This window comes from Gopherus evgoodei, chromosome 6 (genome assembly GCF_007399415.2).
Source record: "Gopherus evgoodei ecotype Sinaloan lineage chromosome 6, rGopEvg1_v1.p, whole genome shotgun sequence".
In the NCBI taxonomy this organism is placed as follows: domain Eukaryota; kingdom Metazoa; phylum Chordata; order Testudines; family Testudinidae; genus Gopherus; species Gopherus evgoodei.
The window spans coordinates 71271026-71297847 of NC_044327.1; the positions used below are offsets into that span (position 1 = coordinate 71271026).

Genomic DNA, 26822 nt, shown 5'->3' on the forward strand with positions numbered 1-26822 from the left:
CATCCAGTGTATCTAGTTGCTTCTTTCCAAACTGAAATCTGCTACTGAGAAGCCACACAATGTTTCATGTTAGTGTGCATAAATACTTTCCCTTCCAGAAAGTAAATGTGTGATTAAAGATTTTTCACTTTATTATAGCCACTCTTTTGCCAAAAAATGGCGCTGATAACTTCCTTGTAGTCAAGAATTTCTGTGAATAAGCAGTGCTGTATTAGATTTAAAAGGGAAAATAAACTTTGATTTTAAAATATTTAAAGAAAACTTTTCAATTTTGCTTCTCTTGTTTCAAAAACTTCCAGGCAGGTCAGCTGTACGAAGTAACACCCACTTCCATCTCCAAAGCAAACAGCCAAACAAAAACCCAAAATGAATCAACCAACCAAACCCTATACCTGCAACCAAAAATATTAACGCTACAGCAATACTGAAAACGAATTGCTGCTTCTTTCTGTAAATAGGACTCACACGAAATGGTGCAGCAAGTCAGCATTTTATTCAGTTCACTGACATTCACTCACTCAATCAATTAAAATGGAAGGGAACTTACTCTAACATTTCTCTTCTCAAAATCATATTTTTTAACCTTCTGGACCTAGAGAATTTATTTTGCAGGAAAATACATGCTTCTTGGTCAGATTTTTCGTACACTAGCACCAGTTGAACTTCACAGTCTTTAATGGTGCTCTTCCTGATTTACACTTGTATATGGGAGAAGAAAATCAAGGCCATATTGGTGAACATTCCTCAACCTTTCCTCCCTGCCTCTCTTGCCAATAACTGTGGCTGTATTTCATTTAAAAGCAAGGAGCAACACCTAATACTAGAAGTCCATATCTCTGGTCTTCTATTAAATATTAAATCCTGTATTTAGCAATTATTACACTATATTTGAACTGTATGTGAGCAGAAGGCATTCCATGCTCATATTTTAAATTGCAAATAAAAATCAAATGGATGATGAATAATTTATGTTTTTAAGGAAAATGTATTTGGAAACAGCAAGCTGGCTGTTTGCAACATAAAGGCAGCCTGTGATGCTACACCTCACAAACACAAATGGCTGCCATGCATAAATAACAGATACTCTTCACATGCCGTATTATCTGCCTTTCCACATTAGCAAGACTAAACACAATCAATATCACAGAGACCACAACACAAATAAAACAAATATGATTTTATGGTTTTTGCTGTCATAGAAACCTGAAGGGAATGAGTTTTAATCTGTTAATTAGAGTAGCCAATCCTGATTTGAAATAAAGAAATAAATATTGACTTTCTGGACCATTCTTCAATAACAACAACTACTTTTCTTCAGTTAAAGAAAAATAGTTAGTGGAACTACAAGAAATAAAGCTTGTAAAATCTTGACGTCTGACAGGTCAAGTCAGCTGAAAAAAGGCAACGAGATCGCCCCATTAGTCACTTCAATGAAGCCAGTTGCATAAAGGGAAAAATAAAACACTTTAATTCACTATTGTATCCATGGTTGTTTACTTCAATTTAGCAGAATGCCAAATTAACCACAATTTGTTCAACTCTCAATGTTTCAATTTAACAGCTCCGAAGTGAACTATGTGGATCTGATTATTCTAACTCAATTTTTCCAGTAGACTATAGCCATGCTTGATAATGGGAGCGAAAAGTTTATGATTTATGTAATCATGAGAAATGTAAAAAGACAAATTTCATAATTAGATCTCTTTGTGAAATTTCAAGCATCAACTGATCTTCCCTTCAGATTTTGCTAATGTGGATCACAGCTCTTACGTTGCAGTACATTGCTTAAAATGAACCCCTAACCCACCTCCAGCATGTTCTTTTCCCCAGCTTCCATCACCATGTTGTAAAGAGAAATATCTGTTCTCTGGTGGCCTCACGGTGGATTCTAGTCTGTGAAATTTGTGAATTCTGTTTCTGGCGAGACTAGTATTGGCCCTTTCATCGTGATTTGTAACCTCTCTGGCATCAAACCAGCCAAGATCCTTCTTTTGGACTACATTAGCAATCTCAGCTACAAGATCTGATTCTGCCTTTTCGGTAGGATTATACTTATGCACATGAACAACATCTTCCCTTTCTCCTAGCAGCTTGGAAATGAGTGAATAGAAATCACCTGTACAAAAAAGAGAAAAGATAAGAGGCGGAAGGGGGGAAGATTATAATAGATTATAAAGTTTTCTACAGTTTTAGCAAATATAGAAGTATTCATACAGTTATTGGTATGGCTAGGGCACAAAGGATCTGTTTTCAGTCTTTCATAGATTTGAACGAAGAAAGCCTGTGACAGAGAGATATCAACACTTTATTATCTGTAATTTACATAATAATGTCCAATTTTTCCTGACATTTCAGGACTAAAAAAGAGCACATCACCCCTCTAAAGATGTTCTTGGGAACAAAGAAATGTGTCCATGATTTCAACAAGAATTTCAATAAAGGATATTTACAGAGCACTCTGCTGGATTTAGAAGCCAGAGTACTGCAGACTTATAAAAGAAAGATGAGAATTCCATAGTCTTGTCAATTTTATCATTTCTGAAGTCAATAATGATAATATGAACACATTTCAAAATATCTTTTTTTGAAAAGTATTATTGCTTAAGAAGCCCAGGCTACAAGAAAGAAAACCTAATCTGCAATATTTTCAATGTAACGTGCTACAGAAAGCAAACTCACTAGCTACAAGATATATTTACAGACAATTTTTAACTAGACATAGTAGCATTCTTCAGTGCATTACTCCTTCCTAAAAATCACTCACCAAGCAAACAGGAAGCAGTTGTACCTACAGTATTATAACAAATCAGCATGCTTTCCCATAACCCACCATGCCTGTACCAAGTTCTAGAATGTTGGCCCAAGAACACAGAAAAAGAAAAATTAATCTCAGTGTAAAAAGTAGATTTTTTTTTGCCAAAAATCAGTTTTAACCACACTGATTTATGTTTAATCTTGTAAAAATACTTAAAACGGTGACAATGAGGGCTATCCTTAGGGATTCTGCTGCCCGAATCCAAACTAGCTTTATATACTCCACCAGCTTGCAGTCACCCACACAATAACTGAACATTTTGTTGCTCTAAGCAAATGTCAGTTCTGTCTGTACGTTAGAGCCACAGGGGAACAGATATTCAACTATCAAATTATGCTTTTAATTTGTGGTAAATATATAGTGATGAGTCCTTTTATTTAATTCTACGTATACCTAATGAAGAAATAACTTACAATTAAGGAATTCATTATTTAATTTTTAAATTACAGTTATAGTGCCATTTAAAAAAAAAGTTTTATATTAAGTAGTAGGAAGTCAGAATGATAACGTCTAAGCTTCAACTCATTCACCAGTAATTCATGATCATTAACTTGGTATGGGGGAAATTAAGTCTTTCAAATAAAACGTAAGAGATTCTGTCATGTTTATAAACTGTCCTGGTTCAGTGATTTCAACAAGGCTTCCAATCTCTGGTCTTCAAAGAGGAATATCCCATGTGAAAACTTCTGTCAGATAATAATTGCTAAAGTAATAGGTCCAATTTCAGCAAAATGAACAAAGAAAATTAGACCTGAACAAAATTTGTTATGCCATCTATGCTAGTATGCCTCATAAAACCTATTCTAAATGGCTAAATTCAACTAACTTGTCCAAATGCAGATTTACAAACCAACAACCCCAGACATTTCAAAACATTTAAATAATCAGCTTTGCCTACAATATATATATTCTTCCACAGGGTCTATTTGGGTTTGAAGCTGGGGCAGTTAGCACAGGCCACCATTTCCATTACCTGTGCTACTACAGCTACACTACTATTTTTTGTCCATCATATTGTACTCTGTAAAGGTGAGAAGGGCTCAAGTTGCTGGAATCTTAGGCAAACAGAAAGGAGGGCTTTATTGCTGACTAAAAGGCAACCCCCTGTCAGCACAGTCCTACTAATTCTGAATCACATTTGAGCAGCATTCTTTTCATTTTAGTTTCTGCTCTTCAGCAGGGATTGCCTGGAGCAGCAGTTCTGAGGTCCCTTGGGGGGCTACAAGCAGATTTCAGGGGATCTGCTAAGCAAGGCTGGAATTAGACTCACTGGGCAGGGCAGAAAGCCGAAGCCCCACTACCTCAAGCCCAGCTATCCGGGCTTGAGCAGCTTAGCTTCATAGAGACCCCTGTGGCATAGGGTGCCAGGCAATTGCCCTGTTTGTTACCTCCTATTGACGACCCTGACACAGGTATACCATGGACTTTTTATAGCATGTTAGGGGGGCCTCAGAAAGAAAAAGGTTGAGAATCCCTGACCTGAAGCAAGCCTACTTGCACCTAATGAGGTTCCGGGGGTATAGACAGACGCAGTCTGTGGAGACAGAACAGGAACTGTCTGGGTTTCACGAGATTTTGACACATCCCCTTCCTGCCATTGACTAACAGGACTACTTATACCTCTAAAGCTACTAATAGGGTTGTCATAAACAGATAGTTAAGGGATAATGCCTCTTTTATTTGTAAAGGGTTAAGAAGCTCAGTAAACCTGGCTGACACCTGACCAGAGGACCAATAAGGGGACAAGATACTTTAAAATCTTGGTGGGGGGGGAAGTCTTTTGTTTGTGCTCTTTGTTTTGGGGGTTGTTCGCTCTGGGGACTAAGAGGGACCAGACGTCAATCCAGGCTCTCCAAATCTTTCTGAATCAGTCTCTCATGTTTCAAACTTGTAAGTAACAGCCAGGCAAGGCATGTTAGTCTTATTTTTGTTTTCTCAGCTTGTAAATGTTCCTTTTTGCTCAAAAGATTTTACCTCTATTTGCTGTAACTTTGAACCTAAGGTTAGATGGGGTTCCTCTGGGCTATATGAATCTGATTACCCTGTAAAGTATTTTCCATCCTGATTTTACAGAGATGATTTTTACCTTTCTTTCTTTAATTAAAAGCTTTCTTTTTAAGAACTGGATTGATTTTTCCTTGTTTTAAGATCCAAGGGGATTGGATCTGGACTCACCAGGAATTGGTGGGGGAAAGGAGGGGGGGATGGTTAAATTCTCCTTGTGTTAAGATCCAAGGAGTTGGATTGGTGTTCACCAGGAACTTGGTGAAAAAGCCTCTCAAGGCTGCCCAGGGAGGGGAAGGTTTTGGGGGGACAGGAAGTGTTCCAGACACTGAAATTTCTGGATGGTGGCAGTGTTACCAGATTTAAGCTAGTAATTAAGCTTAGAAGTGTCCATGCTGGGGGAGGAACCTTGACAAGGGTGAAGGACTGCTTTGTGGAATCAATATGAGGATCTGAGTATGAAAGAGAGACTTAACAGCAGAGCAAACATCCAGTAGTGACTGAAATAGAATCCTTGAGTTATGACCATGTGGTCTGAGGAGATACTACAAAAAAACTAGTCTAGTAAGCAAGAATCACATTCAAGAGGGCTGGGAAAAGGTATGTCAAAGAGTCCAAGGGGAAGAAGCATCTGTTTGAGAAAGAAAAATTAAAGAACCCTGGGGAAAAGGGGTTGGGTAGAAAAATCTGTGACAGAGAGGTTACATGTTTTTTGAAGGAGGACAGGAGTGATATTGTATGGGGAGATCTTGGAGGATCAGTAAATTGTCTGGATCACTACTGGTAGCTAGCACATCGATTATCATGCTTATCGCCAAAAACAGTCAGGTCAATAGGCCTTTAGTGGGCCTATGCAGCAGCCATAGCACAAGGAAGGAAGGAAGCTTATCTATATTTGTCCTCTGGGATGTGTTTGTCACGACCTTCAAGCATGTGGACTTCACAAAAACATATGTTTAATTAATGGTCTAATGAAACTCCTCGCTTAACCTTTGAAAGTGCTTACTTGACCAGTTTTTTTGATTAATATGTTATTGTCATATTAACACAATAAATAAGGGGGGAGAAGTTTGGGCTAGTTGGATCACCTTATGGACACATCTGAGGGTCCCCAATGGCAGGCGGAAGAAAGGGCATCAGATGTCTGATGCTGTACCACTCGAAAACCACTCCAAACTTTGGTAATTGAGGGTTGGGGTATTTTTACTACTCTGTTGTATATGTGTGTAAGTGCTTGAGACTAAATACAGTGTAATAAGAGCACTCTTGTATTATATTGCATGTGTCAACCATCCATCAGTTGAATGGTCCCCACTGATTTATTTCCTGCTGTAGTAAGAGAAGGCCCTGAGATATAAACCTTGGTATCGGAGGCCTAGTATGAGGCCTAAGGCCTGAACTAAAGTAATGGTCAAGACTTTGCTAACATAAAGCAAAGTTAAGCTGTGAGCCAGAGGCAGGCCCTGCTCACAGAAGCTGGCAAGGAAAGGGCTGATGCTGCAGAAAGAGACATAGTTAAAAGGTACTGGACACCAGATATCAGAAAATTCGCATACTTGTACACTCCAAACAGATAAGAAGGAACAGACTAACCCATTCCAATGACAGGGGCAAAAGGGTAATATGATGGATAGAGTAGTTTTGTTCCAACCAACATGTATAAGGTGAGAGGTGTCACCTTACTATGTAGAGGGGTTGTACCTTGCTACGTAGAAGGGTTGCACCTCAGTATGTCAGGAGTGATGTGTAACTTGTTTGTACCTGTGTATAAGAATGTATCCCTGGGGCAGTGTCTTTGTCTGGCTGAGGGGGCAGTGGAAAGTCCCGTCACTGACTGAGCCGAGTCCATTGCCAAGAGGCACATTCTCGTAGTATGCCCTGTAGAGTAACAATCTAGGGGGAACTATCATTGTGTCCATATGGCAATAAACCTGGCTGATGTGCCTTTGTACCTTACTAGACTCTGTGGTCATTGGGGGTTCTCTTCAGGTCTGCTGTGTCAGCTTCTGCAGAGTTGGCAGCACACAGAAGGAACACACGCACGCAGCCGAGTGATACCAACATTGAACAGAGCAGAGCACCACACCGGTAGCATCTTACAACACCTGCCACGGCCTTATCAAGAGTAAAAGTTACCAAGAGCTTTATGTTCAGAAAACCCCAGATAGCCATATTGTTATGTATGAGAGAGATTTTAATGAATCTGCATTCCAGTCAGACTTAATCCACGTCATTGCCTGTGCTACTCAATTTGAGACTACATTTACTAAAATATATTTTTACAATCTTCAGAGTTTCTTTTAAAAATCTAGTTTTGCTATTTTTTAAAACAAAAAAGTTACCTTTATGTGATGCTGCATCCACTTAATTATTTTCCTTAATATAAAATGAGGTGGTATTCTAATAAAAAACATTTTCCTTGACAATGTGGTTCACATTTGTGTCATGCTTTTACTGGAATATATCTTCACTTATATCTGTAGTTTTATGATTGGTAATGCTGCTGTACAGTTTTTTGAATGTTACAGAATGTAAACGGAGAAAGTTCATAAACATCACATTACTTCACAAACAACATAAGCCTAATGGCAAATCCACCGAAGACTGAGGGTATGTCTACATTGTCAAGTTTCTGTACCACAAGTTACACTACTTTTATTAAAATGCTAGAATTAAAAAAGAGAGTCCAGTGTCCGGCCTAAGGAATTTAGAATCTAGTACTGTAAATATTTCATACATATAGTACCTCTTATCCTACATCTTACTTTCCCCACAGGACTCCTGCCTCATTCAGAGCACAGGCTGGACCTGCTCTGGGACTGAACTAGGGTTGTGTAGTGAAGGACACTGTTGTCTGTAGGACCTGGCTTCATTTGTTGCAGAAGTTGGAAGGTGTGTAGTGAATAAGGCAGACAATTGCAGGGAGAGAAACAACAGTTTCTGGCTAAGGCAGTTCTGTGCCACCTTGGACAATTGGATTGTATCTCTGCCTCTGCCACAGAGTTCTTGTGAGATGCTGGGCAAGTCACATGAACCAGATTTTTCATAGATGGTCACTAATTTTGTGTTCCTCACACTAACTGTGTGTTCTGGTGGCCAACGTGAAACAGCTGGGGCCAAATTTGCAGAAGTGCTGAGCCCTTACAACTGCAACTGAAATTACTGGACTTGTGCTTTGAACATATTCTGTGATTATATAAGTATTCTGAATAAATCAGTGTTTTAGGTTGACCACCCAAAATTAGTGCATACTTTTTTTGCCAATTTTGATCTTAATCATTATGTGCCTTAGTTCTCCATCTGTAAAATAATGATAGTAATACCCCCTAATCTCACAGGTATGCTGTGCAGATAGTCATTAATGTTTGTGAAACATTCATACAATGATGAGAACTAGGGATAGCTCAGTGGTTCGGAGGGATAGCTCAGAGGTTTGAGAATTAGTCTGCTAAACCCAGGGTTGTGAGTTCAGCCCTTGAGGGGGCCACTTAGGGATCTAAGGCAAAATCAGTACTTGGTCCTGCTAGTGAAAGCAGGGGGATGGACTCGAGGACCTTTCAAGGTCTCTTCCAGTTCTAGGAGATGGGTATATCTACATTATTTTATTTTATTTAAAGAAATAAATAATTTTTTATTCAATTAAGGTTTGGACAGTGTGCAGTAAATAAGGTCTGGGGCCACATGCTAAATGAGGAGGGTATAAAGAGATATTGAATAGCTACTCATTCACAGAATGAAGCAGGGGTCCTACGGAAAAAAAACATGTGATCATATAATTAAAGACTGTATCATAAGGCACATGGGGGATGAATTAAGAGAGCACAAGCAACCTTAATTCTCACATTTGCCAACTTTTCAGCGCTTGACTTAAATGCAATCTTAAAATATTTTAATGTAATGTTTTGTATATAATGCTTGCACACAACGGTATTTTGGGACTGCTAGAAATACATTGTTCAGGCTACCTGAACTTCTGAGTGCAGTCCTAGATCTTACAAGTGATGTAGCAGAGGAAGAACTCAATGGCACTATTACTTAGAGACAGCCTGGATCAGGGGCAAAGGAGAAGAGAGAGGTGCTCAGTATAGTATAGAGGCGACAAATCAGATGGCAGGGAGAATAGTGGAATTATTGATACTGATGCAGAAAGAGGGAGGCTTGGAAGGGACAAGAAAGTTCAGGTTCCACCATTCTGAACCTGAGTTGATCTGAGACATCCTGAATCAAATGATGGAGAGAGAGGTGTAGGTCTGAGAGGCTGAGGGATTTTTAGGAGTCTTTGGTCTAGAAGTGATATCTGAGGTCCCCTATACAGAGTGTGGGGAGAAATGGGGAGGGAAGAGGTGGAGCCATTGAAAAATGCTGGAGTTAGAGGAGGAGGGGAACCAGGACTTTACATAATGACATTATGCTAAAAAATGAAATTAACATATAGAGATATACCTATCTCATGGAGCTGGAAGGGACTTTGAAGGTCATTGAGTCCAGTCCCCTGCCTTCACTAGCAGGACCAAGTACTGATTTTGCCCCAGATCCCCAAATGGCCCCCTCAAGGACTGAACTCACAACCCTGGATTTAGCAGGCCAATGCTCAAACCACTGAGGTATCCCTCCCCCCATGCAGATTGACAGTGCTGAAAGTGGCTGCTGGAAGACAAAACCAGAGAAGTCCTTTGATTAGATCAGAAGGAGGTTGTTGACGGACTTGGCAAATGCCGTTTCAGTATAATAGGAAGGGGAGAAACCAGATTGCCAGTGATCCAAGACAGAAGTAGAGCAGAGAAAGTCATGGGAGTGGGAATAGACTGCATATTCCAGGAACAGAGAAAGAATAATAAAACAAGTACTCAGTTTAAATGGGATGTTTCAGGGCTTGTCTGCACTGGCAAGTTTCTGCGCAGTAAAGCAGCTTTTTGTGCTCAAACTGCAGAGGTGTACATGCTGCCAAGCCACTTTGTATGCAGAAACTCCTCTGTTGCATTACTGCAAAAACACCACCTGGGCGAGTATCTGTGTGTAGGGAAGGGGAGAGAGAGACAGTGTGTTTTGGGGGACAGAGAGTGTGTCAGCATGCTGTCTTGTATGTTCAGACAATGGCCAGAAGCAACCAGTCCTGAGGCAGGGGGAGGGGGAAACCTTGACATCAGCCCCGCCTCCCTCCCTGGGCTCTCTGCACAGCATACTCTCTCTCTCTCACACACACACACACACACACACACACACACACCCTCTGTGTTCAACAGCACAAGCATTCCACATTAATAGTTTTCTGTGTTTCCTGGAGCAGATCAGCACAGCACGCAACGTCTGTCAGAAATTGTGCTTTGAAACGGGAGGGGAACATGTCTCCAGCAGTCACTTGAGGCATTATGGGAGAGCTCCAGAGGCCAATTACAATAGAGGGTCAAACTATATGTATACCCATCCCCCCTCCCCCCCCCCCAAAAAAAAAACACCAGTAAGAGGATCAAAAAAATGCCACCATGGCAACAACAGAGTGAAAGAGGCAGTTAGACACAAAAAGACGTCTTTTAAAAATTGAAAGTAAAATGCTACTAAAAAATAGAAAGGAAATTAGCTGTTACCACTCAAGAAAGAGACTTTGGAGTCATGATGGAAAATATCTGCTCAAAGTTCAGCAGCAGTCAAAAGAGCTCACAGAATGTTAAGAATCATTAGGAAAGAAATAGATTATAAATAGGTTTATAATTCCACTATATAAATCCATAGTACCCCTGCACCTTAAATACTGTGTGCAGTTCTGGTTGCCCCATCTCAACAAAGACATATTAGAATTGGAAAAAGTACAGAGAAGGGCAATAAAAATGATAAGGGTATGGAACAGCTTCCATCTGAGGAGAGATTAAAAAGACTGGACTGTTCAGTTTTGAAAAGAGATGACTAAAAGGGGATATGAAAGAGGTGTATAAAATCATGAATGGTGTTTAGAAAGTGAATAAGGAAGTGATATTTATCCCTTTGCATAACACAAGATCCAGGAGTAACCCAATGAAATTAATAGGCAGCAGGTTTAAAATCAAACTAAGGAAGAATGTCTTCACACACTGCACAGACAACCTGTGGAACTCATTGCCAGGGGATGTTGTGAAGGCCAAAGATATAACTACATACCCAAACGCAGAGGGTATGGAGGATACATCCATCAATGGCTATTACCAAATATGGTCAGGGACATCCCCCCCATGTTTGGGTGTCCCTAAACCTCTGACTGCCAAAAGCTGGAACTGGATGACAGAGGATGGATCACTCAAATTGTTCTGTTCCATTAATTCCTTCTGAAGTATCTGGCTCTTGCCACTGTCAGAAGACAGGATGCTGAGCTAGCTGGACCACTGGTCTGACCCAGTACCGTCATTCCTATGTTTTTATTATGTGAAAATACAAATAAGCATCTAATCAAATACTAGTTAAAGATACTTATAAAGAAAAAATAATGCCATTAAAATGATTTTGATCAATTATGTAGTCATTGGAGTATCCACAACATGTCAGCTACCACATCAGAGAATCCTGTAAGAGAACATAAATTTTCATGCCCATATATTCCTTTTATTCTTCTAGTGAAAGTTATTACAACTACTGTGCACTCCAGTTCCTCTCTTTTTGTTTGATTAAATATGTCAACAGTAATTCATTTTAGTTAGCATAAAACCACTTGTTAAATTATTCTGTTTCACAGAAGGAGTTTGAAGACCTTTTACTACCAGAGGTCATATAGTGTTTTCCCTCTACAAATTATATTTTTGTCATATCGTCCATGTCTTGGAAATACAGCAGTTTGTGTTAACCTTAGAGTAGAAAGATTGATTGTACCGTGCCACAAAGACTACAGGAGGGATGGTTTTCAACAAACGGAATGAAACACATTAAAATCTTTTTCCACAAGGGGAGAAGAGATGCCTAATATACACTATGGTGAATGGTATGAACAGATAATAGTGTTTTCAGTACTATATATGTTGTATCCAATTTGTCAAAGTTATTCTAGACAGACAAAAACAAAACAAAAAATCTGAGTAACAATTATTTGCTTTCACTTTGCCCTATGACAGGAAAAAGGTATAGTACTAGCTCTGCTTTAGTAACAGCAGAAAGCACTCAAGTCTGTGAGCACATCTAAATCAGAATATCCAGTATATTATTTTATGTAAACATAATGTTTATATAAAAATAAAGATTCCTTCCACCCATCCCTCACCACGTGTTTGCATGATTGTGCTAAAAATCAATGAAGTGAAGTCAGTTTCATTAAGCTAAACTCTTAGAATATCTTTACTTTCCATTTAAAGGCTCTAATTCTGGCATCTTCACACAGTGAGTAGTGTTTTTCTTGGCACTCAGTAACATTTATTTCAATGGGTTTACAAATGGAATACTATTCATCATGAGTAAGGATGGCAGAATTTAATTTGTTGTTATTTTTTCTCCAGATGCTTCCAGTATGGCAAAAGAAACAAATATTCATTATTCTGACTCTGAGATCAAGTTATCTATAAAAAAAAGCTTCAATTGTCTAAAGAAGAATTTTAAAGTACCTCTGTTGCTTTGTCATTTTTGTCTCAAGCTACACTGATACTGTGCTAACAATCTTCCCCTCAGGCAACCACCAATATGAACCCTTTCCTCCACCATGAAAGAACAGAATGTGTAACTCCCTTCAAAAAACACATAATAGGCCTGGTCTACACTACACGTTTAAACCGATTTTAGCAGCGTTAAACCGATTTAACGCTGTACCCGTCCACACAACGAGGCCCTTTATATCGATATAAAAGGCTCTTTAAATCGGTTTCAGTACTCCTCCCCAACGAGAAGAGTAGTGCTAAAATCGGTATTGCCGTATCGGATTAGAGTTAGTGTGGCCGCAAATCAATGGTATTGGCCTCCAGGTGGTATTCCACAGGGCACCATTGTGACCACTCTGGACAGCAATCTCAGCTCGGATTCACTGGCCAGGTATACAGGAAAAGCCCCGCAAACTTTTGAATTTCATTTCCTGTTTGGCCAGCGTGGAGCTCTGATCAGCATAGGTGACCACGCAGAGCTCATCAGCACAGGTAACAATGCAGTCTCCTGAGAATCGAAAAAGAGCTCCAGCATGGACCGCACGGGAGGTACTGGATTTGATCGCTATATGGGGAGAGGATTCTGTGCTAACAGAACTACATTCCAAAAGACGAAATGAAAAAATATTTGAAAAAATTTCCAAGGCCATGATGGAGAAAGGCTACACCAGGGACTCAGTGCAGTGCAGAGTGAAAGTTAAGGAGCTCAGACAAGCCTACCAGAAAACCAAAGAAGCAAACGGAAGGTCCGGGGCAGGGCTGAAAACATGCTGCTTCTACGCTGAGCTGCATGCAATTCTAGGGGGGTCTGCCACCACTACCCCAACCCTGTCAGTGGATTCCGAGGTGGGGGTGGTAATCTCAGCCGTGCCGGAGGATTCTGTGGACGGGGAAGATGAGGAGGACGAGTTTGCAGAGAGCACATAGCACTCCGTTCTCTCCAACAGCCAGGAGCTTTTTCTCACCCAGACGGAATTACCCTCCCAGCCCTCCCAAGCCACTAGCCCAGACAGTGAAGCCATGGAAGCGACCTCTGGTGAGTGTACCTTTGTAAATATAAAACATGGTTTAAAAGCAAGCGTTTTTTAATGATTGATTTGCCCTGAGGACTTGAGATGCATTCGCAGCCAGTACAGTTATTGGAAAAGTTTGTTAACATGTCTGGGGATGGAGCGGAAATCCTCCAGGGACATCTCCATGAAGCGCTCCTGGAGGTACTCCAAAAGCCTTTGCAGAAGGTTTCTGGGCAAGGCAGCCTTATTCCGTCCACCATGGTAGGACACATTACCACGTCATGCATGTAGCAAATAATCGGTATGGTCCCGGTGATTGCTGGCATTCAAGAAACATCCGTTCTTTATCTCGCTCTGTTATCCTCCAGAGAGTGATATCGTTCATGGTAACCTGGTTGAAATTCAGGAATTTAAGTAAGGGGACAGAGATGGCCATTCCTACTGGGCTGTTTGCCTGTTGCTTAAAAGAAATCCTTCCTTGCACATAGCCAAGCGGGTGGAGGTGAATAGCGCTGGGCTTTTTCGCGTTTGGCTATCACACGATGGGGGGGGAAGGGGAGTGATTAGCAGTGATCTTCCATGATACCAGCCATGTGGTGGGGGGAGGGGTAAAGCGATCATCCCACAGAATTGGGGGGGGGTGGCTTCTGCTGCTGCATGTTAACAGGAAAGAAGCATCACTGAACGGGATTTGCTTGGTATTTGGGAAAGGAGGGCACTGTGTATATGAAGCTGCAGAAGCCGAAAGACAATGGCTTACCATGGACACATGCAAGCTGAATTCTGATGCCCGGGCCTGCGTCTGTGAGATCTGTAACACCAGAGCTGCAGGCACTCAATATTAAGATGCAAAATGCAACCTTGTAGTGAAATCACATGTGCTATGTAAGGCAAATAGTGTTGTTCACTGTGAAAGAGTATAACTATTGTTCTGTAAAATGTATCTTTTTAAATACTTCTCTCCCTTTTTTCCCTCCCTCATGCAGCTGCACATTTTTCAAGTGTCTCTACTCCAACCCGAAGGCTATCTCATATAAGGCTGAGGAAAAAGAAGACGCGAGACGAAATGTTCTCGAAATCATGGAAGTGACCTGCAATGAAAGAGATCATCTGAATGAGTGGAAGAACGTGGTATCAAATTACAGGAAAGATGCCAGTGAACGTGAGGACAAGAGGGACGCTCGAGATGAGAGGTGGCGCCAGGAAGATCAGAGGTGTAGGCAGGAAGATATGCAGTGGTGGGATGCAACGCTGGGGCTGCTGCGTGATCAAACTGATATCCTCCAACGTCTGGTGGAGCTTCAGGAAGAGCAGTGGGGTCGCACAGTGCCGCTGCAGCCCCTGTGTAACCACCCTCACCACTCATCACGTTCCATATCTTCCTCACCCAGACATGTAAGAACGCGTGGGGGAAGGCTTCGTGCACTCGCCCACTCCACACCCGTGGATAGCCCAACCAAAAGGCTGTCATTACACTGAAATGTTTTTAGTAGCCTTTTCCTTCCCTCCTATCCTCCTCCCAAACCACACATGGGATACTTTGTCATTTCTCTCCCTCTTTTTATAATGACTTTTTAATAAAGAATACATGATTTTTAAATGATAGTGACTTTATTTCCTTAAGCAAACTGTAATCGAAGGGGGAGAGTGGGTTGCTTACAGGGAATGAGTCAATCAAGGGGGGGGCCGGGTTTATCAAGGGGAAACTAACACAACAGTTATACCTTACCCTGGCCTGTGATGAAACTCGTTTTCAAAGCTTCTCTGATGCGCACTGCTTCCTGGTGTGCTCTTTTAATCACTCTGGTGTCTGGCTGCACGTAATCAGCGGCCAGGTGATTTGCCTCAGCCTCCCACCCCGCCATAAATGTCTCCCCCTTACTCTCTCACAGATTGTGGAACACACAGCAAGCAGCAACAACAAAGGGGACATTGGTTTGGCTGAGGTCTGAGTGAGTCAGTAATGTGTGCCAGCGCGCCTTTAAACGGCCAAATGCACATTCTACCACCATTCTGCACTTGCTCAGCCTGTACTGTCTAGGCTGCCTGTGTATGGCTTCATGAGCCATGACATCAACGGATAGGCTGGGTCCCCCAGGATAACTACAGGCATTTCAACATCCCCAACTGTTATTTTCTGGCCTGGGAAGTAATTCGCTTGCTGCAGCCATTAAAACAGAGTAGTGTTCCTGAAGACGCGAGCGTCATGAACCCTTCTTGGCCATCCCAAGTGGATGTTGATGAAACGTCCCTTGTGATCAACCAGTGCTTACACCACTATGGAAAAGTACCCCTTGCGGTTTATGTACTGCATGCCCTGGTGCTCCGGTGCCAAGATAGGGATATAGGTTCCATCTATCGCCCCACCACAGTTAGGGAATCCCATTGCAGCAAAGCCATCCATTATGACCTGCACATTTCCCAGAGTCACAACCTTTCGTAGCAGTAGCTTAGTGATTGCTTTGGCTACGTGCATCACAGCAGCCCCCACAGTAGATTTTTCTACTCCAAATTGATTCCCGACTGATTGGTAGCTGTCTAGCATTGCAAGCTTCCAGAGGGCTATTGCCACTCACTTCTCAACTGTGAGGGCTGCTCTCATCTTGGTATTATGGCGTTTCAAGGCAGGGAAAAGCAAGTCACAAAGTTCCATGAAAGTGCCCTAACGCATGCGAAAGTTTCGCAGCCACCGCGAATCGTCCCACACCTGCAAAACTATGCGGTCCCACCAGTCTGTGCTTGTTTCCTGGGCCCAAAATCGGCATTCAATAGCTAGAACCTGCCCCATTACCAGCAGGATCTCCAAAGTGCAGGGGCCTGCGGTTTGAAAGAATTTTGTGTCCATCTCCTCATCACTCTCGTCGCCGCGCTGCCGTAGCCGCCTCCTCCTCCTCGCCTGGCTTTGCAGGTCCCAGTTCAGCAGAGACTGCACGAGAATGCGCGAGGTGTTTACAACATCCACGATTGCGGTATTGATCTGAGCAGGGTCCATGCTTGATGTGCTATGGCGTCTGCACAGTTCACCCAGGAAAAAAGGTGCAAAACGGTTGTCTGCTGCTTTCAGGGAGGGGTGAGTCTGTACCCAGAACCACCCGCGACAATGATTTTTGCCCCATCAGCCACTGGGATCTCAACCCAGAATTCCAAGGGGCGGGGGAGACTGCAGGAACTATGGGATAGCTACGGGATAGCTACCCACAGTGCAACGCTCCAGAAATCAACGCTAGCCTCGGACTATGGACGCACACCGCCGAATTAATGTGCCTAGTGTGGCCGCGTGCACTTGACTTTATACAATCTGTTTTACAAAACTGGTTTATGTAAAATCGGAATAATCCTGTAGTGCAGACGTACCCATATAGCTTCTTTAACTCTCTCTCTCCCTTTAGTGACCTCCCCTCACCTTCACAAAACATCTGGCTTCTATTGGCTCAAGGCAGCATGACTCTCAAAAGGCTTCAGTCATACCACTTACAATAAAATAAATTTTACATCATGGAGGTCTGTAATAATTTTCACAGACAAACCAAATTTCAATGAATGATCAGGGTGGATAATGTGGTATTTGATATACTGGTACAATATAGGAAATGACTTAAAAAAACTTTCTGGGCTGAAAGATACTTTCATATGGGGGCAAAAATCATTGTCGCGGGTGGTTCTGGGTAAATGTCAACAGTCATTCCTTCCTCCAGGAAAGCAATGGCAGGCAGTCATTTTATGTCCTTTTTCTCTGGATTGCCCTGGCAGATGCCATAGCACGGCAACCATGGAGCCCGTTCAGCTTTTTTTTTTTTTTTTACTGTCATCGTATGTGTACTGGATGCCGCTGACAGAGGCGATACTGCAGCATTACACAGCAGCATTCATTTGCCTTCGCATGACAGCAGAGAGAGTTATCAGTCGTTCTGTACCGTCTGCTGTGCCATTGTAAATTGGCAATGAGATGACGGTTATCTGTCATTCTGTACTGTCTGCTGCTGTCATGGGTGCCCCAGGCTGAGGTCGGCTCAGGGCGCAAAGACAAAAATGGGAATGACTCCGAGTCAATCCCTACTTTATGGTATCTAAAAATAGAGTCAGTCCTGCTTAGAATATGGGGCAAGTGTACTAGAGAACCAGCATATCAGAGAACCAGAGAGCACAGCCGCTCTGTGTCAGATCCCGCAGAAATGATGAGCTGCATGCCATTCTAGGGGGTGTCCCTGCAACAACCCCATCCGTTGCTTCCCTCCTCCCCAAACCTTCCTGGGCTACCGTGGCAGTGCCCCCCCATTTGTGTGATGATGTAATAAAGAATGCAGGAATAAGAAACACTGACTTGTTACTGAGATAAAATGAGGGGGAGGCAGCCTCCAGCTGCTATGATAGTCCAGGCAGTACAGAATCTTTTCTTTACACAGGAAAGGGAAGGGGCTGATGCAGCTCAGCCCCCAGTTGCTATGATGAGGATGGTTACCAGCTGTTCTGTACCATCTACTGGGAATGACCAGGAATCATTCCTATTTTTACCCAGGCACCCCTGGCCGACTTCACCTGAGGCCAGCCAGGAGCACTCACAGGCTCATGATGAGGATGGCTATCAGTTCTTCTGTACTGTAACATCTGCCACCGGGGAGGGGTGGAGAGAGGATGCTACTGTTTATTGCTGCAGCACCTTGTCTACCAGCAGCATGCAGTAGACATAGGGTGACATTGAAAAAAGTCAAGAAACAATTTTTTCCTCTTTTCTATCATGGAGGGGGAGAGGAGGTAAACTGACAAGACAGACCCTGAACCACCCCGGACAATGTGTTTGACCCTACAGGCATTGGGAGCTCAGCCAAGAATGCAAATAATTTTCGGGGACTGCGGGATAGCTGGAGTCCTTGGTACCCGCTCCCTCCCTCCATGAGCATCCATTTGATTGTTTGGCTTTCCGTTACGCATGTCACGCAGCATTGTGCTGTGGACTCTGTATCATAGCCTGGAGATTTTTTTAAAATGCTTTGGCATTTCGTCTTCTGTAATGGAGCTCTGATAGAACAGATTTCTCTCCCCATACAGTGGTCAGATCCAGCATTTCCCGTACAGTCCATGCTGGAGCTCTTTTTGGATTTGGGACTTCATGGCCACCCGTGCTGATCAGAGCTCCACGCTGGGCAAACAGGAAATGAAACTCCAAAGTTCACAGGGCTTCTCCTGTCTACTTGGCCAGTGCATCTGACTACAGATTGCTGTCCAGAGCGGTCACAGTGGAGCACTGTGGGATACTGCCCGGAGGCCAATATTGTCGATTTGCGGCCACACTAACCCTAATCCGATATGGTAATACCGATTTTAGTGCTACTCCTCTCGTTAGGGAGGAGTACAGAAACCGATTTAAAGAGCTCTTTATATCAATATAAAGGGCCTCGCTGTTTGGATGGGTACAGCGTTAAATCAGTTTAACGCTGCTAAAATCGGTTTAAAAGTGTAGTGTAGACCAGGCCTAACACAGCTACCCTTCTGATATTTCAAACGTGTCAGTATTTTTAAATGCTTCTCCAATAAGTAATAAAGATTATTAAGGATAAGTTATCACTAAGAAGCTATTCTCTGAGCAAATTTAAGGGCTTATTTTATTAAAAAAAGAACACTCATAACTGCATGCAATTTAATAGGCCACCTTCAGTTCCCTAGTATCTTTGTACACCTTACTAGCCTGAGCCAGTCTTTTGTGAATGGGAGTTGATGTGCTTTTGTGTCCACAGACATCTCTGACTGTGTGGTTTGCAAAGAACTGTGGAATTCTCTCTCCTCTGTTAGCGTCTATTTTGATATAATTTCTGTGTGATTGTATCATTGTAGCAGTGGCTTATAAATACAAAGAAAGACATGATTTATACCAACACTCAACAGCTGCTAGGAAGAGGAAAAATCTTAAAGACAAAAAGCAAAAATCAGTGGGTCTGAATCTCCCTTCGTTGCACCTGTGTAAAAAGGAATAACTCCACTCAAGTCAATGAAACTATAATGGCGTAAAAGTGGTGTGAATGAGAGGAGACTCTGGCCCAATCAACATTTAAGAATACAAAACAAAATTCCCTAATCTAGGCTCTTCAAGGGTTTTGATGTCTTAAAACACAACTAACTTCAAATGGACAATACAATGGAGATCCAGTTTCCATAGAAACAAGTTAGATGAAGATGTGCACACCAAATAGTGGTCTCATAGCAAACAAGACTGCATTGCAGATATTGTTCTTTGAAAACTACTGGAAGTGTTTCAAATCACATCTTTAAGAAAAATAAATGTGTTCTGAACATTACTGAATGCTATCAAACAAACAGAAAACAAGACCTTCCTAAATATTATAGTACTCATTGTTAATGTGGCCATGACCAAGGTACAAGTTGCTTCTCACAGTAAATCTTTTTCGGTGTTTACAAAATGACTGATTTATTTAGTATTGGACTGAAACATCAAATAAGAATGATTAGCCTAAATTTACTACTTTATAAAAATATACAGCTGGAGTAGACTAATGGTGCATCTACTCTGGAGCCAGAAGTGTAATTTTCAGTTCAGGCAGAAGTACCTGTGCTATCTGACACAGCTTGCACATTAAAAATAGAAGTGTACCTGGAGCACTGCGAATGGCAGGATGGGCTAGCCGCCCCGAGTATGATCCTATCTGAAGCCCTCCGTACACAATCAGGTGGCTAACCCATCTCGTGGCTTATGCCACGGTGGCAACGTTTGATATTTAGTGCACAAGCTTGATCAGATTTATTGTGGGATGTTTCTTTGAGCTGGAAATTACAAGGCCAACTCCATTGTAGACCTCCTTAAAGATGCGTTTTAAATACACAATTGTAAAAACAGGCTTTAGTAATTTAAAGTACTTTTAGTCAAGTTGCTCTAAAACTTATGATTTTCTGAATTCCAATTTATTTATTTGTAACTTTTAGTGATTTGAATCATTTACTTTACAAAGTGGTTTTGTGCATGTGGTAAATGTACCACTTTGGATGAGGTACTCAAAAGCTCTTAGCAATGGCCTAACTCACTACCCATCAAAGTAAAAGGAAGTTTTACCATTGTCCTCAATGGCACCAGAGTAAGGCTAATGGTGAGTGCACTTTTGAAAATCTTATCCTTTAACATAAAATTAACTCTGACAACTTAACTCATTACAATAATCTACCAGTTCCACTTATGTCTTACTGTGCACTTCCAAACTGAAAAGGCAAACTACATTCAAGTAAAAATGCATCAAACTTCACTGACATTATAGTGTCTCCTTGGGAAAAATGTAATATCAAATCAATATTCTTAACAAGTGAACTGGTATTATATTTGGTCCAAAAGAACCAGAAATACTGCCGAATTTTAATATACCTGTTAATGGCTGATGTGATGCAGTATCTTCTGAGAAGCATTAAAAAGGAACAAGATTCATAGCAGATGTTTTGCAAACCATGTATATGCAATACACTGGTACATACATTTTAAACATGTCAATTTAAATATAGCAAAAAAAGGCTCAGTATTAACCCTGTTACACTCTGCTCAACTCATTACATATTGCATCAATACAAAGCACAAGATAGTACTCCCTTATATGTATATAGGTCTTCTTCCCATATTATTCCACACTTAGGAATGTAAGATTGCTACGCCATTCTTAATAAAATTTTAACTCTTAATTTCCCTGATTTTGTTCAAATGGTTTTCTAATAATAGCTCACATATAGATTGTTAATTTAATATATACTTTCATATTAAAGAAATAAAAACATAATAGAACAGTTATTCAATTATCATTCTGTAAGACAACCACCAGTCCTGTGAACCCATGCTACGGCACTGTGAATAGACAGATAAATTAGAATGGTGTTACGCAAATTAAACCAGGAACAGAGAAATCTAATGAGATTAAATTGCACTAATGAATTTTACCTGCAAGGCTGGAGACCGGTAATTGACCAATACCTCCTGAATTATTCATTATATAAAGGACAGCAACATAGTTGTAAAGAATGCGTTACATTTTAGATGATAAAAGGAAAGAACAATACTAGTACATTAATTCATAATATAATCAGGATGTGGTTTACCAGTGATTTAAGTTAATTAATCTTTTTTTTTAAATATGGCTAGGGTTTATTATACGTACCTTGATCCAAAACCTCTTCCTCTTCTCTTTTTGGCTGCTTCAGTGAAGAACTATCATCTGTTTTCTTGGTTTCTAAAGAAGGTTAAGAATATACCAATAATCTCTGTATATGGACTGAATTTAACATTTTCCTTTTCCTTTTTTTTTTTTGTTTAGTGAACTCAAGCACTTGCTTTCTATATGTCTCTATTGCTTGGGGAAAACAGACAAAGCAGTAGTACAGTAAATGATATACATGTATGAGATTATTAAAACATAATATATTAAGTTTCATACAGCTGACCACTGCAATTAAGTATTCTAAAATTAAACAGGAAGAGTTAGTGACATTACAATATATTACTTTCAGATCATAGGATGGAAGTGCTTTACAAACGAAGTTTTTGTGAAACAAAGAGAGATTGGCATTACACCAATTTTAAAAATGTGCAAGTCAGAGAGAGTTTAAAACTACTTTCTACGGAAGACTCTTACTGACTTCAATGGATTTCAGATCAGGACTACAATGAACTGGTAGCTGGAGACAGAACCTAGGATATCTGGCTTCTAGTCTATGTTCTAACCCAGCAGATAACACATGCTTATTTATGAATGCCTGATACACAGTCTAGAGCTGGAGCAATGTATGAGAGAGCTCAGTGTGTGGCAAAACCTTGGGGCTCTCTCATTCAACTAGCAGAAGCTAAAAATATCATGGAAGTGATGTATTGAACTACGCAGCAAATGGGACAGGGAAACTACAGTACTAAACACTTCTTAATGGGCAATATAGGATATGACACTTTGGAAAAACTGAGAGACACCTTAGTTGCACGGGCAGCCATGTAATGTAATGATAAAAACATTGCTGGACCATGAGAAGAAGGAAACATGGCAATCCTGAATAAAGAAGTAGATAAAAGACTAATAAAGCAAACGTCCACAAATCACTGCTACCAACAAATCAGCATTTATTAACAATGGCATCTCAGACTTATGCATTTCATAAATTTCAAAAGAACATATCTAGATTCTTATAAAAATCCTTATATACAAATTGCATAGTTAAGCCTGTCTCTCATATAACAAACAAAGAGTAAAACCAACTTCAGACAATTTTTTTTTACCTTCATGATGATGTTCATGTGTCATCATGATCATATCAGACTTGACTGGAATAGGAATATTTGCCTCCTGTGGAATGTTTCTGAACATATCCGGGTTTATATTCTGTGTACAGGTCATGTATGAAACAGCATGTTTGGCCTCCATGTAATACATAATGTAGAAATTGCACATTTCGTCGCTGGCTGTGCCCCTAAAGCAACACAATATAGAATATATTTTTTAAGAGTGAGAGAATAAAATGTGAGCTGCACATACAGATGTTACCAAATGTAAGAAAAAACATCTCTTTTAGTCTGCCAGCAATCGATAAAAAGGTTGCACTGAAGCTCTTTTTAAAAATAGTTCCCAATAAAATACACACCACAGCTTTTCAATACATGTGGCTTCTTTCTGTTTACACTGTAGAATACCAGATTGCTGAAACTCCTTAGTAAACCAAGAAACCCTTGAGAATGGTTTGTGTTTTGAATAAAAAGAAAGTAGTATTAAGTCAGTGGGGTGTTCAAACTGCCCTTCTCCCATTTTCTCCCCCCAGTACCCCTAGTATCTCTTGGCATGTTACCATCAACAATGTGCCTGTTTGTTGAAAGGGGATAAACCAAGTATCAACCATTTATTTCACCCCTTAAATATTCTTTGCTGCACTGTCTTTCAACCTAGATGAAAAGTCTTATTTACAAATCATTACAAATAATTTACGTTTAATTTCAGTAGCTAGCATTCAATGCTATTATCTTTTTCACAATCTAATTCTTCCATTTTTTGCCAGACATGAGAAGAATAATGCAGCACCACAGTCTGTTTCAGTACATAGTAAGACATCATAAACATCTCCCAAATAGATAAGGTGGTACTGCAGTCTCTAGAAAAAAAACGTAATCACAAGCATCTGAGAAGAAGCAGCCTGTGTTGCAGGAATGATGCAAAATACAATTCATCAATAACTGTTACTCATGAGCTTGAGAAGGACTATTCTGTATTGCTACATAACTCTGTATTCAAGAGAAAACCACTCAATATGAAAAGCAAGTTTTTCAGAAAAAAATACTTTATAACTTAAATAAATGACCTATTGTTATATAGGTCTGATTTTTTTCTTCAAACCACTTTTTCTTTCAACAGACTGCTATTTATTATATTTATAGATGCATGCTGGTAGATACATTCTTCAGTATTCCTGACAATTCAGTAGACCAGCTTTTTAATGAAAGGTTCACAAAAGGTGGCTTACATTGAGAAACATTTTAAATTAGTTTGCACAATTAGCCAGACAGACTAGACTCATAAAAAAGGTATGGGGGCGGACTATTAGCTGTTTGCAAAAGACGTCAATGCTGACTTTTCCAGTGGCATCATGAAGCATTCATTTATTCACCATAGCAACAATAACGACACCAGTCAGAGAAGAGGAGACAAGAAAAACTGTTCCAGAAGGGGAATTGGTTTCTCCATGCTTTGGAAATGTAGTGTCCCTTGGGGACCACGGAAATCAGCCTCTGTCTTGGCAAGCTCTGCTTAAGCTTTTAAAAATCATTCACTTCCTCACTGTCTAACTCTGATACCTGCCAGTATAATTGCCTGCTCTTTAAAACCTAAGCAAAATGATGTGCAACTCTGAAATGGACTCTGGTTCACTTGACACATCTTGATAGTGTCAAAACAACATTTCTAAGAAATAAAATTGAATATACTTGACACTCTCTAGGAAATAAAGGAAATAATTTATGAATAGTAAGTTTTAGTTAAAATACTGAAATCCTAAATTCAGAGTACTGAGAAATATTCAGTTTCATGAATGAGAGCTTTTAACGAATGGAAGAACTGAGAGAGATTCATGTGGCTACCCTAGACACACTGCCTGATGCACAAGCTTCGAATCCATCACTTGGCTTGCAGAGCCACAGTAATCAGAGGAATTTCTAGATCTTATTGTGCAATGTGGGCAGGTACAGCTGTAATGAATTCATGGATTATATGGCCAGTAAGTAGCACACTGGCGTAGTTAAGAAATCTCCAACAACATGCAGGATAGTTTTGCTATGGGCACATATGAATACAGCCCAAGGATGTTTTCTTGCACATCTTTACTTACTGCTCGACATGTGCATGAAGATTAGAAGGACGATATGGGTTGCAGTTCAGTTTGTTACTGATGTTTTGAGCTGCGGTGCATATTGTGTGGGAGAGACCTCAATATTGAGGCAAAAATTAGATTTATATAATTATAACAACATTTTGTACATCATTAAAACTGTTTGCATCTTTACTGAATATTAAGCTATAGCTAGAAGGATGTTATAGCCAGGATGCTTGGAATTATAATAATATACATGTATAGCTACTTATATTACAAAATGCTAAAGCTGATCAAAGAAATTCCAGAAGCTTCCTGCTTCTGTCTCCCAAAGATGAGTAAACCTCAAGGGGACAGACCATAGAAAACGCTACCATTTTAAGCAGAGGCCTAACAGTAAACAAGAAATGTAGAGTGTGCTATCAGAGCAACAAATCTAGGTAAACTGGGCTCTATGAACCCCCACTCTCTTGCCAGAAAATCTGCTTGTATTCTTAGAAGTTATAGAGAAAAACATGTTTAATTGGAGATGTTTTAAACGTTTACTTCTTAAATGTTGAAATGATAGATGCCTTTGTGAAATGCATACCTGCAAATATGTTAGCTAAATGCAAAGCTCTTAATGTCATTGCTGTGTAAATGGTAAAATGCTTTATGTACCAACATGGAATCTAGGGACCTTGCTAATCTAGAGTACATTTACATGTAGAATATTTATAGTGATGGGTAATTAATTATTGGCAGTGCACAAGCAAACTCTCAACTCTAAAAGACAAGAATTATCCTTTCAAAGAAACAACTCTAATTATTTAAAGCTGAAGACTTTGTAAGAAGTACAGTATTTAATTTAAAAAGACTGTGTTGAGAACTAAATCCTTTTGTATAAAGAACAGGAGCATGGACTTTTTGAAAACAGAATTTTATTTTCTTTCAAATGCTAATAAAATTGAAACATCTCAAAAAATGGACCAAATAAAAAGAAGGTTCCAATTACTTTTAAAAATAAACTGGGTCTATCTTGCCATAAGAAGAACAAAGGCAATTAAAGAAATGTTGCATATCATTAAACAGATGGCATACTCAGGAGCTAGAAATGTCATTTAAGCCAAACCAGAAAGCATGAAGCCAATGAAAGAGAGAGAGCACACAACTGAAGGAGGCATGCTTTCCTATAATTTCAGGAAAAGAGAAAGAAAAAGATCTGAAAACACTCGAGTGAGCACCACACACACACACACACACACACACACACACACACACACACACACACACACACTCTACTACTCTGCTCAAACATAGCACTTCACAAGCAAACTGACACACACAGACGACTGCAGAAGAAACCACCCCAATAAAAACCTCCCAAAGACTTCAACATGGACTGATGAGAGGAAGTTAACAGGGGATTAGTTTTAAACAGGGGTGGTGGAGCCTTCCCAAAAGTAGGGGACCAGAGCCACTCCACTCCCACCTCTACCCCTCTTTCCCCTGAGGCCCTGCCCATGCCCAAGTCAGAAGCTAGAGTGGGGATGGGAAGCCTGGACTCTGCCAGCTGCCCGAGGTGGGGTGGACCTGAGAGTAGCCCCCGGCCCATGTCTCCACCTTCCAGACTCTGCTCAGGGCAGGTAAAGAGTCTTCAGCTCCCCACAGCTCCCCGGTCTCCCCGACTGGGCTCCAGCAGCCAGCCTGGCCGGGGGGCGGGGCCTCATGGAGAAGAGGAGGGGCAGCAGTGGGGCCTGTGGCAAAATGTGGATCAGCAGGCCCAGCCACTTTCAAAAAGTGGGAGGGTCATGGCCCCCTGACCCCTCTCATTCCAGCATCCCAGGTTTAGTAATGATTTTGCTGGAATATTAAAATTTTGCAACTTAAAAGACTTTTCTCCTGTTAATCAACAAGTGATTAGACTAAATTCTGGAGAGGAAACAGGGGCTAAACATTGGTAAACAGAGAAACAGTGGGACATAACTGGACTGAAGATTCCTAATATTCATCATTTGCCTGTCTTAGAACAGATCCTTAAATGTCTTATTCTAGGTAACTAATTTTAATATTTTCTTCAATTTCATAGGATTTAGTTAAGGC

General features: G+C 40.6%; 1 protein-coding gene across 9 annotated transcripts in view; it reads right to left on the reverse strand.

Annotated features, from left to right (window-relative positions):
* PAM (peptidylglycine alpha-amidating monooxygenase) overlaps positions 1-26822 on the reverse strand; it is a 237785-nt gene that overhangs the window by 33115 nt on the left and 177848 nt on the right. For 6 of the 9 annotated variants that reach the window (XM_030566383.1, XM_030566382.1, XM_030566376.1 and 3 more), the window contains 3 exons: positions 22666-22856; positions 21560-21631; positions 1808-2116 (listed from right to left, as the gene is read on the reverse strand). In XM_030566383.1, the coding sequence (XP_030422243.1) occupies positions 1808-2116; positions 21560-21631; positions 22666-22856 (572 nt within the window). The remainder of the gene's footprint in view (positions 1-1807; positions 2117-21559; positions 21632-22665; positions 22857-26822) is intronic. The other 3 variants (XM_030566386.1, XM_030566385.1, XM_030566384.1) reach the window with 1 other exon arrangement.